The 16,139-nt window shown below is 34.0% G+C and overlaps 1 protein-coding gene across 2 annotated transcripts in view; it reads left to right on the top strand.

Moving 5' to 3' along the window:
* mipol1 (mirror-image polydactyly 1) overlaps positions 1–16,139 on the top strand; it is a 75,683-nt gene that overhangs the window by 47,546 nt on the left and 11,998 nt on the right. The window contains exons 11-12 of one of the 2 annotated variants that reach the window (XM_016274020.1): positions 1,938–2,045; positions 10,670–10,761. In XM_016274020.1, coding sequence (XP_016129506.1) covers positions 1,938–2,045; positions 10,670–10,761 — 200 coding nt within the window. Of the gene's footprint in view, positions 1–1,937; positions 2,046–10,669; positions 10,771–16,139 lie in introns of both variants that reach the window. The other variant, XM_016274019.1, reaches the window with a different exon arrangement.

Below are 16,139 nucleotides of genomic sequence, written 5' to 3'. Positions count from 1 at the left end.
CTAAAAGACATCTGCTGCCCGAGAACCATAACTCAGGCTGACACTAAAGAGGCGCTGTGTGTTTTGTCTGGACGGCGGTGGTATTATTTTAGTCTGCAGAGGAAAGAGACAGGAGTGGGGTCGGTGGCTGGGAGGCTTGTTTGCGCCGGCGCTACTCTTTGAGACGGCTGAATGTTGAAACATTGGTACTCGTCAGGCCGTGAGGATGGTTTACATTCCTGGTAAGTGTCCGTCGATCCTGGAATGTGCACATGGAGAGGAGCACATATGGACTGGTAGAAAACAAGCCCGCTTACAATAATACTCACCAAAGAGCTGGTCATGTCGGTGTGTGTTTAAAGTCTGTCTGACAGCCCGCCAGAGAGTCTTGTACTGTATGGAAAAATGAGGATAGGCTTTGTGGACAGAGAATTATGTATAGGCACTTGTGTTATGGATTAAAAGTACTATGTCATATTTGAATGCAGTGAAACGATTTTCAGCATTTTGTATTATAAAATAGTTTTATTATTTAGGCTATAGTGTTTTGAGCCACTGACACTGACAGTTTACCCCAGAATAATGTAAAACCACTTTGCCCTATACAATTTTGGGAAAAATGCATTATTTAATAATTTCACATTTACATGGTTATATTTTGCGTTAACATAATATTTATTTAGGTACATTTAATTGAGCCATTGTTTTCACAGTTTACCCCAAAAAACTGTGATTTGCTAATTTGTTGGAAAAATGCAGAATTTAGTAAATCCTAATAATTTACATGATTATAAATGTTACTTACTTTATTTATTTATTTATTTAGGTTCATTTTTACTCATTTAATAATTTTTTAATTATTCGTTTTTAAAATAAATATGCTTTGGCATGTAATTTATTAATTAATTTGTTTATTTATTTAGATTTTAGGTTTGATTATTTTTTATTTAATTCTTTTTTTAATTAATGTTTTAAATGAATTTGCTTTGGCATGTAATTAATTGTACCTATATAACAGTACTATTAGTGGGGAAAATTGTTATAATTTTATAATTCTTTCGACAATTAAATTTGGTTTTAAAAATATTTTTTTATATTTAAAATATTAAAATATTTTTAGTTTTTTATTATTATTTTATTTTTGATAAATTTTCTTATTAATTTTACAGGTACATGCAAATAAATAAATAATAGTAATAAAAAACAACAACAAAAAAAACTTTTATGGCATCTCTCAAACACAAGCATTTAAAAAATATATATTAATACTACTGAATTACTGAAGTGGTTTAAACGACTTCTCTTTCCACTCTATAGATGTTCCACAGCAATCTTTTGAATTTCGTGCATATTTTTCTTCATGAAAGTCAGTGATTTTATTTTTGAACTGTACCACAAATGAGTCTGTCCCTCCGGGGATCACAGACACAAACAGAGAGTAATATCAGCAAGTGTGTGCTGAGGTTCTTACAGTAAATATAGTAATAACTGAGAATGTAGGTTTATACCCTGCAGAGATTTCACCTCTCTTAGAACACACTTGCATACACATGATTTTTTCCATGTTGCAGTGCAACTGGTTTTCACATGGTTCCTGAGCCAACTTTAAAGCAGATATTGTTTAAACGATTTCAAAAAGTTATCATATTTGTCCACCAGTGTTTTGCAGTTTAAATTATTCTGTCAAGATAATAACCCCCACTCCTCAAAAAAGAAAAAAAACAATTATTTTCCACTATAATGCATGGTGGAAATTTCTGAGAAACATCTGTCCCACTGTACAGAAACAGTGCATTGAAAGTGACCTAATAGAATCATTTAACATCATTTCGGCTTGTGTACTGTAGTTAATGCAAAAGCAACCAAGTGTGAAAGCAAGTGTCTTTTAGCTGGTCTAATCACCTGGGTAAATTCTGATTTAATGCATTCAAGTAATCCCATTTCTCTCTCTTCCCCAGTGCAAGCGTCTGGAACAAGAGCTGCTTCGTGTGAAAGAGCCGTGCCATAATTCTGCAAACAGCACCCGCCACCTGGCTGCCCAAAACAATCGGGAACGAGCGAGCAAGGTAAAACACACACACACACACTCCTCCCACGTGGGAAGCAGCCTCTGGAAATGAATGTGATGAGCCCCCGGGTTAGCCTGCGCTAGCTTTCAGCGAATACACGTAACACGCCAGGGTGTTTGCCAACAACACCATTCTCGAATCCGACCTTCACCGTACGTGCAGTCCCGCATACGATGCCCCTTTCAGACCATCATTACGCTCTCCACTGTATCATTCATTAACTTCTATTTGCTCTCTACTGCTCTTGTTTTCCAGTGATTTGCAGCGATAGACTGACGGCCCCGGGTGTCTGTTTGACAGGGTTTTAGGATGACACAGGCCGGTCAGTGTGCTGCGATGCCTCGCCACGGGTCTGTCAGGGAGACGCAGGGCAAACACGGGCCTATTTGATTTGCTGTATTTATCTGATGCAGCCAGAGCCCTTGAGTTTAATGCAGAGTGCTGTAAAAGGGCTGTCATTAGATAGAGCTGAGTAAACACGTGCTGAGAGAGACTGGGCCGAGCAGGGGGCTGGTTTCAGCAGGGGTGCTGAGTCAGGGCCACGCCCCGGACATTTAACACACTTACAAACCTGCATCTTAAGTGAATATACGAACGCACTAACTGCATTTGATGTCATCATCCACTTAACCTCACCACCCACTGGGCTGATGATGTCAGAGCGGAGGTTGAGCTTGTGTTATTGTTAGCATGGTGACAGTTTTTATTTGATTTAATTTGATTACTTAGTGTGTGTATTTTTCCCTTCAACATACAAAGTTTTATTCTTCGCATATCTATATATCAGTGTAATGGCAGTGAGATATTTGCTGTTATTGAATCTTTTTTGGTAATTGATTATGATAAAACCCTCTCAGAAAAGTAAATAAATTTATATTTATTACCTAGATTTAATATTATTAATGATATTAATAACAAAAAGTTAATAATATGTCTAGATAATTTCATAAATAATCAAAAGTAAGTTAAAATAAATAATTTATAATTTAATTTTAATTGAATTATTATTATGAATAGTAATAATAATAATAACAACAACAAAAAGTTAATAATAGATCTAGATAATTAAATAATAATAAAAAAAATCTAAATAAATAACTTTTATTATTTAATTGTAATTAATTTATATTTTTTGATTGTATTATTATTTTTAATAATAAATTGTTAATATTATAAATTATTATTAATATGAATAAATAATAAATTGTTGTTATTATTATTATTATTAAAGAGTATTACTATTATTTATAAATAATAATAATTCTTCTTATTCTTATTTATTTCTAAAAGCAAATGTTAATTCATTTTTTATTGTTGTTGTTGGTGTTTTATTGTTAAATTGAGCCCTAATTTTTAAAAGTCATTTAAGGAAATGTATTTCAGATGCTTATTTATTCATGCGTTTTCTACCCAAGTATTTACTTGTTTTAATGGTGTATAATCAAATAATAATCAAAAGTGAATTAAAAGAAATAATTTATTATTTAATTTTAATTGAATTATTGTTATTATTATTATTATTATTATTATTATGAATAGTAATAATAATAACAAAAAGTTAATAATATATCTAGATAATTAAATAGTGATCAAAATAAAATATTTGTATTATTATTTTATTTTTAAAAAATGTAATAATAAAATGTTATTATTATAATTTATGTATATTATTATTAAAAATGTTATTATTTATAAATAATAATAATAATAATAATTATTATTATTATTTATTTATAAAAACAAATGTTAATTAATTTTTTGTTGTTGTTTTTGTTAAATTGAGCCCTAATTTTTAAAAGTTCATTTAAGAAAATGTATTTCAGATTCTTACTTCATGCGTTTTCTAGGCCAGTATTTACTTGTTTTGATGATGTTAGCCATATGATGAACACGAAGCAATGGTGAGGGGCAAAACCGATCATATAATGGTATTCCAGTTTCGTGACAGATTTTATGATTAACAAATAGATGCTGGGTTGTTTATATTTAGTCGTAATGATGTGGAGTGTGGTCTGAAAATGCTGGGATGCAACTGTGCCACATGGTGACGATTACCGGTAGATATAAAATAATAATTATTTATAATCTGACAAAAAGGTCCAGTCTGTCTCCAGGCAAAGCTTTCTGAAGATTTAAAAAAATTATATTTCACATTTAAGACGGTTCGGCTGATGGCTTATTAAGAAATATATTAAATTTTGTTATTAATGTAGCACTTGGTTTTTCTATAAATCCCCTTAATTATAGATTGACTCCTGGGATTACAGAGCGGGGTTTTTAATTTAAAACGAAATGGGAACAGCTGTCGTAAAATTAGTCAACAGTGCCAGGAACATATCCACAAAACAATTTAAAAATGAACAGGACTTCCACTTATCGATTGACATTTTACTTTAACGAAAGCCGGAGGAAGTCTGCAGGGTGAAAAAAAGAGTTGAGTTTAAGATGATGAGCAAAGACTTCTTCATCTCAAATCTTTATATTTAGCTTTTAGCTCACACTAACTTTCAGGGATTTCATTTGGATGATTAATTTCAAGGTTTATAATCGCCACACTCTTTAGAGAAAGAGAACGTTAACCAGTGATCTTTTTGATCATGGAAATTATGATCAAAGATAGGCTAGTTGTTTTTTCTTTTCTCTTTTCAATTTAGATGTAAATTAGGGGTGTATTTAGCGCTTGTTGTCATTTCATCATCATTTTTTCACCAGAACAGCAAAGCACCTGCAGAGTGTTTTTTTGGCTTGTGACTTTTGTCAGTTGATAGCACCCGGGGCTATTCCTTGTCTTATCTCTTCAGTCTGTCTCTTTTTCACCTCAGCACATGTACAAGAACCTGTTCAACAACCATCTCAGAGTCGTCACAATACATTTATTGTGGGTCAGGTTTTGCTATCTTTGTGGCCAGCAGTTGCCCACAGTAAAAAATGACCTACGATATAGTCAACATGGACTAAAAAATGAAATCTAAAATGGCCAGAAGGTGTATAAATGGGTGTGCATGTGTTTTAAGGTGGAAAAATGATCAGACACATCTATGTGCCATCCTTACCCCTTGCATGTAAATTTTTAGCTATTTAGCTAATTTGATAAAATTTTTAGCACTTTTTAACACATTTAAAGGTTTTCTGCAGAGTTTCTCTGATTTTTCCCTCCGAATTAGACACTGAAAATGCTAAATGATCTGCTGATTTCGTCTGGGCTCTTCATTTTAGAAAATATGTTAACAGGAAATCCTGACAATCATTTTAAATGTGTGTGCACTGCAGGTTTGTTGGGACCAATTTTATGGTAATTTCATGAGAAGAAATGTCCTGACACAAAACAAGATTCATTAAGGGACAAAAATGACCAAAACTTAACTGTTACAGTTAGTCTGTAATGATTAGAATTGGCTTGCATTAACATAATACAGATTCATACTGTATATATTCTGGTTGGTTGGCTGGTTTTAGTTTGAAGAGCGTGAGTCCCTCTAAAAGAAATGCTGAGTGGGGGATGTGGACGAGAGCTTTGCCCTCGCTCTGAACCACCTGTGTTTGCTCTGCAGCTTTTCTCTGTGCATTGACCGCAGTGAAGTGATCTCACACGCCTGCTCCTGCCCCCATCACTCTCTAGGCCTAGACCTCACCTTTAACTCTGATTTCATCTGCTCTGAACCTCATGGACCATTAAATGTGGATAATATTATCTTTATGACCTCTTTACTGTCAGTTTGCCCAAAAATGCCCTTCTGTTTAGATAGAAATATTGAAATTCTGTGGAACACAAAAGTAGAAGCTGTAGCCCGCAAATCTCATTTGCACTTGTGTGCATTCAAACCTGCCAGATGTAATACTAGTGAATTAATCCCAACATCTTGTCGCGTTTTAATGTTTGGAATATAGCAAACTAGTTAGGCTATATGTGCTGCTTTAATGATACTTTTATGGTGCTTTTTTACTTTGATAGTCCCTGTTCACTATATGCTTTTGTCCTATAAAAAAATGGGTGCCATTTGCTTGTTGTAACTGTTCCAAAATAGACTTATTCACTGAATCTAATAGCATACATATTTAACTATTCAAAATGTGTTGTGGTCAATCTCAGATAACTTTATTTAATTTTTACAAGGTTTCTAAGTGGAAAATTGGTGCATTGTTCTCAGTCCTGTTGTCTTTTAAAAAGCAAGTTTAAAAGCATGTCAAGTAATTCCTTTGTTTTTCTCTTAAGAAAGTGTTTATTTTAAAGAAATGGTTGGGTACACGTTTAAATAATTGATATTTGTGACTAAAAATCATTATATTTATTTATGTTATATGAAAGCTGTATTTTCAATAAAACGCAAAGCCATTTTTTTTTTCATTTTAAAGTACACCCAAACCTCAATTTTGTCAATTTGTTATATATAAAAATATAAATTTTTTTTAAACTAAATTTTTTTATATATATTTTTTTATGTAATAAACAATTGGATAAATATTGGAATTATTTTGCAGTATATTTTTTTGTGTTCCACAGAATTAAGAAATTCAAAGTTTTGGAATGATGTTTGGGTGAATAAATTATGATAATTTACATTTCTGGGTGAACTTTTGTCTAATTCTCTGTTTTATGAGCTGTAGCCTAACGGCACACATGCTGTGCTCATGCATTCGAATCTGGCCTGAGTGCATCATGTCCTGGTTTCATTCCCCCTCAAATAAATGATAGTGGGTCCTCATAAAGATTGCATAAACCATCTCTTTCAAAGCATGCAGTTCTTTGCAGATATTTTAGTTGTAGAAGGTGTGGGTCTTATAGGTGTTTTAAAGCCAGGGGCATCAGCTCTGCTATTTTGTGCTGACTGTGTTACGAGAGAGATTTATGAGTGTGTTCTGCGGAGGAGGGCTCTTTGTTGTCAGACAAGGATGCAAGTCTTTTGTCTCTGTCCTGGCGAACTGAATTTGTTTGATCAGACATCATCAGGTGACACAGGCTTGGAAATAGAGAAGGGTGCATGTGTTTCACAGGATTAGTTCTTTATACTGAAACGCTTGTTGAGTCCCATTCACAATTTTTTTTTTACATGTGAAACATTAAAATTCTAACGACAGTTAGAATAAGTATTAGTTTGGTAATAGTTTAGCAGATACTTTAATGCATTTATTAGAAGTTGGAAAAGTGCAGGCTAGAGATACGAGTATAATCTGGCAGCAAACTATTTCCCTTGTGAAAAAGAAGTACAGTTTAGCATACTTTAGCAATTATTAAGGAAATAATATGTTAAAAGAACATACTTAAGTACATACTTAAGCGTATGTTAATTGCAATTAAATGAGAATGTATTATAGTTTAAATTATATTTTTTACCCCACATGAGTAGGAATAAACTAAATCTTCATAATTTTGAAATTTTTAACTATATTGTCTTTGAAATATGTGTCCTGCTGAATGTACTGACAAGTATTTATGGTTTCATTTATTTATGATATTTCATTACTGTTGTCATTTAAGTTGGAACTTGTATGCCATGTATTTAAATACATTTGTAATTCCATATTTTTAATGATGAAGTCATTTGGTATATTTTAAAATATATTAACTTTAAATGTGAATATTAACTATAAATATAAACTTTCCGTGCACTTAGGTATGTTAGTCAAACATCAACATACATTAAGTGAAATACTTTAAAGCATGACAAAAGATTATTAAATCATAATAATTTAACATGTACTTTAAAGTAAAACTTTTGATTTGACATTATTACAAAGTGCAATTTTTTGTGTACTTAAGTGTAAGAAACAGGAAAGTGTTTAAGTACACTTAAGTGGACTTTTATTTTATTAATATTATATTATCTGAGTTTTAAAAAATCTTCTTTTAAGGTTTGAAGTACACTACAAGTGCACATTCAATAGTTAAGTTCACTTAGATTTTTTTGAAGTTGTAAATAAAACAATGATTGATGAATGTCTGAGCTGCTGTTTTAAATATGACAAACATATGTGATTTTTACTGTTACGCTGTGCTAATGGGATAAAAAGCACTAAAAAGTACATTTAATGGCCAATTCACACCAAAGAGCATAATTATATTGATAACTAACTATAAAATTTTAATAATCATTCTATAACACTACACAATGCAATTTGTCATTCATTGCGCAACATTCCTTTATTTGGGCTGTATTTTTATGGACTTTTCTTAGAGTCTAGTTCACATGTCTCGTGCTCTATATTTGACGTTTTCTCATGTAATATGATTACTTTGTATGAAAAATAGACCACAATTTACCTAGTATTTGCAGAAAATCTTTCCTTTCCAGTCTCAAATCTCATTTGCACTTCTACTCGAAGAAATCTTATGATTTCTGAAGATTTTGAATATTGCACGCAAGCACTTTAAGTGCTTATTTGTCTTGTTTGAAAGTTTAATTCTTTCCCCCATACAATAACATGGAGATCAGTAAATGAAAGAATCTTTTTGTGGGGGTAAACTATTTCTTTAAAAGAAAACGTACTTGTTGATTCTCTGTCTTTCTCTTTTAACCCCCCTCTTCTCTGTTTATCTCCCCAACTCTCCCTGCCTTTGTCCTCCCTCGTCTCTCAGGAGTATATTGCAGGCCTTTACAGTAGCACATGTTGTCATGTTTGTTTAGACAGTCTCCATTGTGTCTGTCTGCTCGCCCAGCTGTTGATAGGATGAGCCCATCAGTACATCTGTTTCAACGGCAGGTCATTAGCAGGGGCTTTATTGTGCCGCAGGTTTAGGCACTGCGAGGTAGGGGACAGTGTTTACCCGGCCTTCCCCGCACCCACCGGCCCAGGGATCCCTCGGCCTCACGACACACCGCTGCTGAGTAGGTGCTGAGTTAAGAGACAATAGAGTCAATTGGAACCCCCTCAGACTGAGTCTCTCCTTGTGTGCACACGAGCCAATAAATGAAGTTCAGGTGGGGTTCAGATAGTTATCTGTCTGACATCGGTATGAATAAAAGCCTGCCCAATCTGAAGTCGAGAAAACAATTAAATGAGCCCATAAATATGAAATGATGTTAATGTTTGATTGCTCTTCATTAGACCAGTATGCTTTACGTGACAGTAGGAGAAACCGCTTATGTTAATGCTCGCAATAACGCTTGCACGGCAACACTGAAAATCTGGCGCATACCTGCATCATATTATGAATTCTGTTCTCTTCCGTGCCGATGAAAGCACGGTCCATGCAACTTTTTTTATTTATTTGGTTTGATTCATTACTGTTACAACAATTGATTTGCATCATATTTTTAGTATTTGTATTTTTGTATTTACCCAGGGATCCCTCGGTCTCACGACACACCGCTGCTGAGTAGGTGCTGAGTTAAGAGACAATAGAGTCAATTGGAACCCCCTCAGACTGAGTCTCTCCTTGTGTGCACACGAGCCAATAAATGAAGTTCAGGTGGGGTTCAGATAGTTATCTGTCTGACATCGGTATGAATAAAAGCCTGCCCAATCTGAAGTCGAGAAAACAATTAAATGAGCCCATAAATATGAAATGATGTTAATGTTTGATTGCTCTTCATTAGACCAGTATGCTTTACGTGACAGTAGGAGAAACCGCTTATGTTAATGCTCGCAATAACGCTTGCACGGCAACACTGAAAATCTGGCGCATACCTGCATCATATTATGAATTCTGTTCTCTTCAGTGCCGATGAAAGCACGGTCCATGCAACTTTTTTTATTTATTTGGTTTGATTCATTACTGTTACAACAATTGATTTGCATCATATTTTTAGTATTTGTATTTGTATTTTTGTATTTGTATAGATCAATATATCGGACAATTGATCGTCAAATATTTGGCAGTTTTTTGACTCGTTGGTGAGAAATCATGTCCGCTTGGCTAATTAATTTTAATAGTACCCCATTGTCAGTTCCACAGTCTACCAGCAGTTAGAAAATGTGGTTAATGCATAAATATTATATATTCATTTCAGAGTTTTTTAAAGCATTTTTTTTGCTAGGAAACCATAAAGTAAATTTGAATTAAATATTATATATTAATCTTAACAGTTTTTATTTATGCATTAATTTTATTTTTTTTTACTCTTCGGTCATGCGATTCTTTGTTTCTTGGAGGTTTAGTAAATATGAATTAATAAATTGTAAAAAATGTGGTTAATGCATAAATATTATATATTCATTTCAGAGTTCTTTAAAGCATTTTTTTAGCTAGGAAACCATAAAGTAAATATGAATTAAATATTTTGAGTTTTTATTTGTTTAATTTCAACAGATTTATTAATGTTTTATTTCTTTTCAGTTTTTTCTTTTGCTATTAGTAAAACTCATTGACTGTGCACTAATTCTCCTTATGGAATTCTATGTATTTCTTTGACGTTTATTTAGGAGACAATAAAGTAAATAATTAATAATTATGTATTCATTTAAACTATTTTTATTTATGCATTATTTATTTTCCTTTTTTATTTTATCAATATATTTTTAGGGGTTTTTTCACTGGTAAAACCCATATCGGCTGTGCTGTTCTCCTCATGTAACTCTTTGTGCTTCTTAAAGGTTTAGTTTTTTGTTTGAGCTGTCCATACATGAACAGTGTGTTGTAACAGAGCGCGATATGATCTGACATGCATTTCTCCAATCTACAACTTGAGGAGGAGCTTCAAGAGGCCCAGAGAGAACGAGATAAAACCCTGCTGCACAGTCACACAGTGGAAGAGGATCTGCAAACCTTACGCAGGTATCACAGGTGATCCACCTCACCTTACACTGCACAGTAACTTCTTAAACCACTCACTTGATGCATTTTACAGTTTGTTTTAGTTGTGGTGGAGCATGAACCTGCTGTGACATGCCTTAAGTGTTCAATGAACAAATAAACAAAGGTGCAGAGCAAGGTGTTTTGAAGGATTGTAATAATTCAGGTGATGGATAATGTGTTGATGTTAGTGCAGGAATTAGGAGGAAGCCTTTGCATGCCATTCCAGAGGTGAGGAACCAAGAGGGCTTTGTATTAGAGGGTCCAGTCCATCATCTCTGGATTCTTGAGGTTTATGCATGTCACAAGAACCATAGTTGGTAATGCTTTTAGGGAACACATATGCATTATTAACAAAGAGTTTTCCCTCAATAAACTCCTAATTTGCTGCTTATTGATTGTTGTTTGAAGTTGTTAAGTTTAGGTATTGAATAGGGTTAAGGGATCTAGAATATGGTCATGCAGAATAGTCATTAATATGTGCTTTATAAGTACTAATAAACAGACAATATGCTAGTAATATGTATGCTAATAAGCAACTAGTTAATAGTGAATAGTGTTTTCTAATCTAAAGTGAGTCACGCTTTATTTTAAGGTCCAGTTCTTGCTATTAACAAACCATTAACTATGACTTTTGCCTCAATAAACTCCTCTAATTTACTGCTTATTAATAGTTAGTAAGGTAGTTGTTAAGTTAATATATTGAGTAGGATTATGGATGTAGAATATAGTCATGCAGAATATGTGCTTTAAAAGTACTAATAATCAGACAGGCATACTAATAAGCAACTATAGTTAAGAGTGAGAATTGGTCCCTATACTAAAGTGTTACCCCATAGTTTTGTCTAGCCAGACTTTTGACTAGTTTACAAACTTTCATTGTTGCAGCCTGGGAGCTCATAAACGTAACTTTGTTTCCCGTCCAACCATTTTAGAGACCAATTTCCATTTTTTTGTGCAATATGCATCAAGTGATCTGAGGTTAAGACTAGTACCGTTGTTCACCTACACTCTTAAAAATTAAGGTTTTTTATTGGCCTCTATGATTCTATGAAGAACATTTACCAGTCATGGAATCTTTCAGTTGCACAGAAGTGGAAAAAGGTTTTTTAGATTATTAAAATGGCCTTCAGAAGATAAATGGTTATTTTAAGAACTGTTCACCAGAAGGTTCTTTTATGAAACCTGTTCTTTTCTAAACCTTTATTTTTAAGAGTGTAGGTACGTTAGTACACAGTATAAACCTTCTTTTTACTTGTTTAGCTCCTTTTGGTTATGTATTTGACAGCCAGCAGTAGAATAGTTGTTAATGAGGTGTTTTCTGTATCACAAAACATCCATAATTTAAAAAGACCCTCATTGCCTGTCACTCGTTTCACCTAATTTCATTACTGATCGAAGCAGAAAGTATGAATCATGCACTGAGTCATCATCATCCAGCTTTATAACAGATTATGAACATTGAAACTGGCTTTTATGTGTTTTGTTTGCTTTGCACAGAGAAAAATAAATCGCTCGACTTAAGTGCAGTGAGTCATTAGATTACCGCAAACTCATGATCTCAAGGATTGAAGCGTTCGTGAAGTTGTGATGTCGAGCCACGTCTCCTGCAGACGCTGTCAGAGGTCTGTCCACGCTGGGATTCTCAGCGCAAAAAAGCCTCCAGAGGCACCAACTACAAATGTTTCAGCACCACCTAACATCTGATTGTTTTGGCCTGCGAGTTGACGTCTGTGCTTATTTAAGGTTTTATTCAAAATGATAGTCAGGGTCTTAAATAACCAAACCAAAGCATTCCCAGTGGTTGTGATGGACTACCGCAGACCCTCCCTCCCCGGTTCTTGTCTTCCAGCCAGAGGGCTTGTTTGCTTTACTTGGGGTTTATCTGTCAGTGAGGACGGCTTTGATAGACGATATGGAGTAAATACATTTGGCTCATAAACTGGTCGTGCTGGTTAAGTGAGCTGCGTCCGGTTTCACCGAGATGTACATCCGTGTGTATCAAGGACTTTCCATTTGCATTCGTCACATCTTATTAGATCTCTTCCGCATCTCGTTGTGCATGATTGCGTGTTTGTGTTTCACTCCAAAAGGGTTTTACCACCCAGTCATGCCATATGAGAACTTTTGCCAACACGCTGCAATAAGTTTTTTTTTAATAGTATTTATTCATCTACATTAATGCATACAATTTTTTACATATACATTTTTACCATTTTAAGTTGGATAAATTAACATTAGTCAATGTTTTATAGACAAACATGAATAGTGTGCTGTAAAAGTTTGGGGTTATTAAGATTTTTTTAATGTTTATTTTCACCAAGACTGCATTTATTTGATAAAAAAAAAATAGGAATATTGTGAAATTTTTTTTCTATTTTAATGCATATTAAAATGCAATTTTTTCCTGTGATGGCAAAGCTGAATTTTCAGCATCATTACTCCAGCAGTGTCACATGATCCTTCAGAAATCATTCTAATATGCTGATTTGCTGCTCTAGAAACATTTCTGATTATTATCAATGTTGAAAACAATTGTGCTGCTTAATATTTGTGTGGAAACCTTGACACATTTTTATGAGAATTCCTTAATGAATAAAAAGAACAGCATTTGTTTAAAATACAATAAATTATTTGAAATATAATTTATTTATTATAATTAAATTTATTTATATTTATAATTTATTTGGATAATTTTTTTCAAATAATAAGGGTTTTTGCCACTTTTGAGCGATTTAATGCATCCTTGCTCAATAAAAGTATGAATTTCTTTAAAATAAATCTTGTGTATAGTTATACATTTCAAATTAATATTAACCTAGATTTTTTAAGAAATGTGAAAGTGTTCACTGCTAGTTCATGGTACCTAATCTATAAATGTATATTAATAAATTGGCCCATGTTTTAAAGTGCTTCCAAAGGTTTATAAAGAACTGTTCTTTAGTTCTTTAAAAATTATTCAGAAAATGACACGGTTATCTGAAGAATTGTTATTGTTTTTTGGTATGTGTATGATGTTGGTGCTCAGCCGAGGCATATACGAACTTATTGTTTTGAAAACTGTCCTCCTAAAGTAATACAGTTCACATCCAAACTCACGTAATCTGAGAAGAGAGCTCTCACTCTTGTAGTCTTTTCTGTCTGTCCCAGCAGGAGGAGGAGAAGGAGCACATTGTATTTCCTCAGACAATCTGCATTGTGTGAGCGTCAGGGTGTCCCAACACTGGTCCCCAGCCCCTGCCAATGTGGCTGCAGCACTGAACCTTTAAAAGGAGAATCCTCCAGGCCCAACAAAGGCCAGAGTATGGCTGCGTGTGTTTGCTCTCAGGATTGCCCGACCACCTCCATTGTGTCTTTTAGGATAACAGACAGTCTGTGTCACATGAAAGGGCAGCGAACAGATGAGAGAGAGAATGGGGTGTTAGAAAAAAATGTCTGCAGCGTGAACCTCGGGCTTTGATAGAACTGGCTCCGAATAGTGTAGCTTACACACGCTCCCCGCTGATAAAGAGAAACACTTGCAATTTTGTTCACTTAGGGTGGGTTGTTTTAATGGGTTATCATTGGCCGGCCGGTGACTGTGAGTTTAAGGTGCTTTGTTTGAGTGTCAGCCAGGAGGGAGACAGCACTGGATAGACGTGTATTAACACCACAGGTCTCCGTACGGTCCAACTCCCCAGTGATCACTCATTATCACACATGCTAACAGCTCGACCTGTCAACACTTGCAGCTCGATAGTCATTAGCAGATACAACGTACACATACATGAGCTCTCTTTTTCCAATAGTCTTGCACTACACCGTAAGCCAAAGAGCCCAGTTTCGATTTTCAGCTCAAATCTGATTTTTTCCCCCGGGTTTTTCACATGACCTTTTAAATCTGACCCACTGGTCTGAATGGTCCTAAACTGACCTGTAAGCATAAACCAACCTGCCCTGATATGTTCATCAAAAAAATCAACACATTTCATAATATCATTGATATTATATTATATTTTGTTATTTTATGAAATTAGAAGAAATTAAAACCTTAAACATATATGGAGTAGCATCAACATAACTCTTATTGTTAATGCTAACATGTATTACATTATATGATAATATTAGCATAAAAAATATTTTTATAGTTTTTAATACAATATTTTATAATATATATTTATGATTTTATATATATATATATATATATATATTGTTTTTTTCAACATTCTTTTCAGAATAGACATCTATATATATATATATATATATATATATATATATATTTTTTATATACACATTTTAGTTTTTCTTTAGATTTTTTTAGTTTTATTTATGATGGCAAAGCTGAATTTTCATCTGAATTTTTCAACATCCTTTTCAGAATTCAGAATAGACATCTTTTATAACATTATAAATGTCTTTACTGTCATTTTTCATCAATTTAATGCATGGTATACATACATATATAAACCGATTTGAGCCAGTCTTTTGCGGAGTCTCTCTCATTTTCATATTTCATATTTGTGTTTATTATTAACTTTGTATATGAGGTAGCACAGTAGTAAGTTGTCTGATCTTTATAGAGATTTCTAATCATTCATCTCTCAGCGAACTGATTATCAGTGGCATTTATTTCCATTTTCTTGTGTTTTCCCCCTTTCATTCAAACCCCCGCCGATTGAGCTGAAATGACTTATTCTCAGAAATCCTTGAACACTGATAACACCAGTAGTTATGCAACATTGCTAGATGGAAACTTTGAATTTATGTGATATTTATAACGCCTGTGGCATTAACCGACTTTATTCCCAAAACAGAGCAAACTGCAGCTGCTGCATTAGCCGTCTTCGCCGTTCTGTGCAGCAAAATACATTTTGTAGATTGCATGGAACTCCTCCCAGCAAGCAGTGCCTGCTTTATCCAAACGCACAGCAGCGTTTCTGCCCAGGCTCAGTGCAAGAAATTCATTTTTTTCATGAACAAATGATCACAACTTTGCTATTTGTGTTCACCATTGGGTGTGTTCTCATATTTCTGGGTTCTGTTGAGGGAACGAGACCTATTGAAACAGCCACAGACTTTATCAGCAACTGTCAGCATGAGTGATTGGTGTAAGGAATGGTTGACGGTGGGATGTGGTCGGTAGTTAGCTTATATCCACGTCAGGTTGCTCTAGACACCTGTCAGTAGAATGTCTGTTTCTGCTTTGGCTGTAGATAAATGCTCTCTATTAAAAGGTTATTTTACATTTCCCATCTGATAGCATTTTGTGGCGGTGTTAATGTTTAACTGGCCTGTAGATTTAGAGGGCAGGTTTGTTGGGATCCCACCCCTGTGATCAGGTATCTTATGGTTCTGGTTAATGTTTAACAGAGTCCTCAGGT

The sequence above is a fragment of the Sinocyclocheilus grahami genome, unplaced genomic scaffold (genome assembly GCF_001515645.1).
Source record: "Sinocyclocheilus grahami isolate Dianchi unplaced genomic scaffold, SAMN03320097.WGS_v1.1 scaffold84.1, whole genome shotgun sequence".
NCBI classification, from domain to species: domain Eukaryota; kingdom Metazoa; phylum Chordata; class Actinopteri; order Cypriniformes; family Cyprinidae; genus Sinocyclocheilus; species Sinocyclocheilus grahami.
This window is presented reverse-complemented; position numbering and strand designations above follow the sequence as displayed.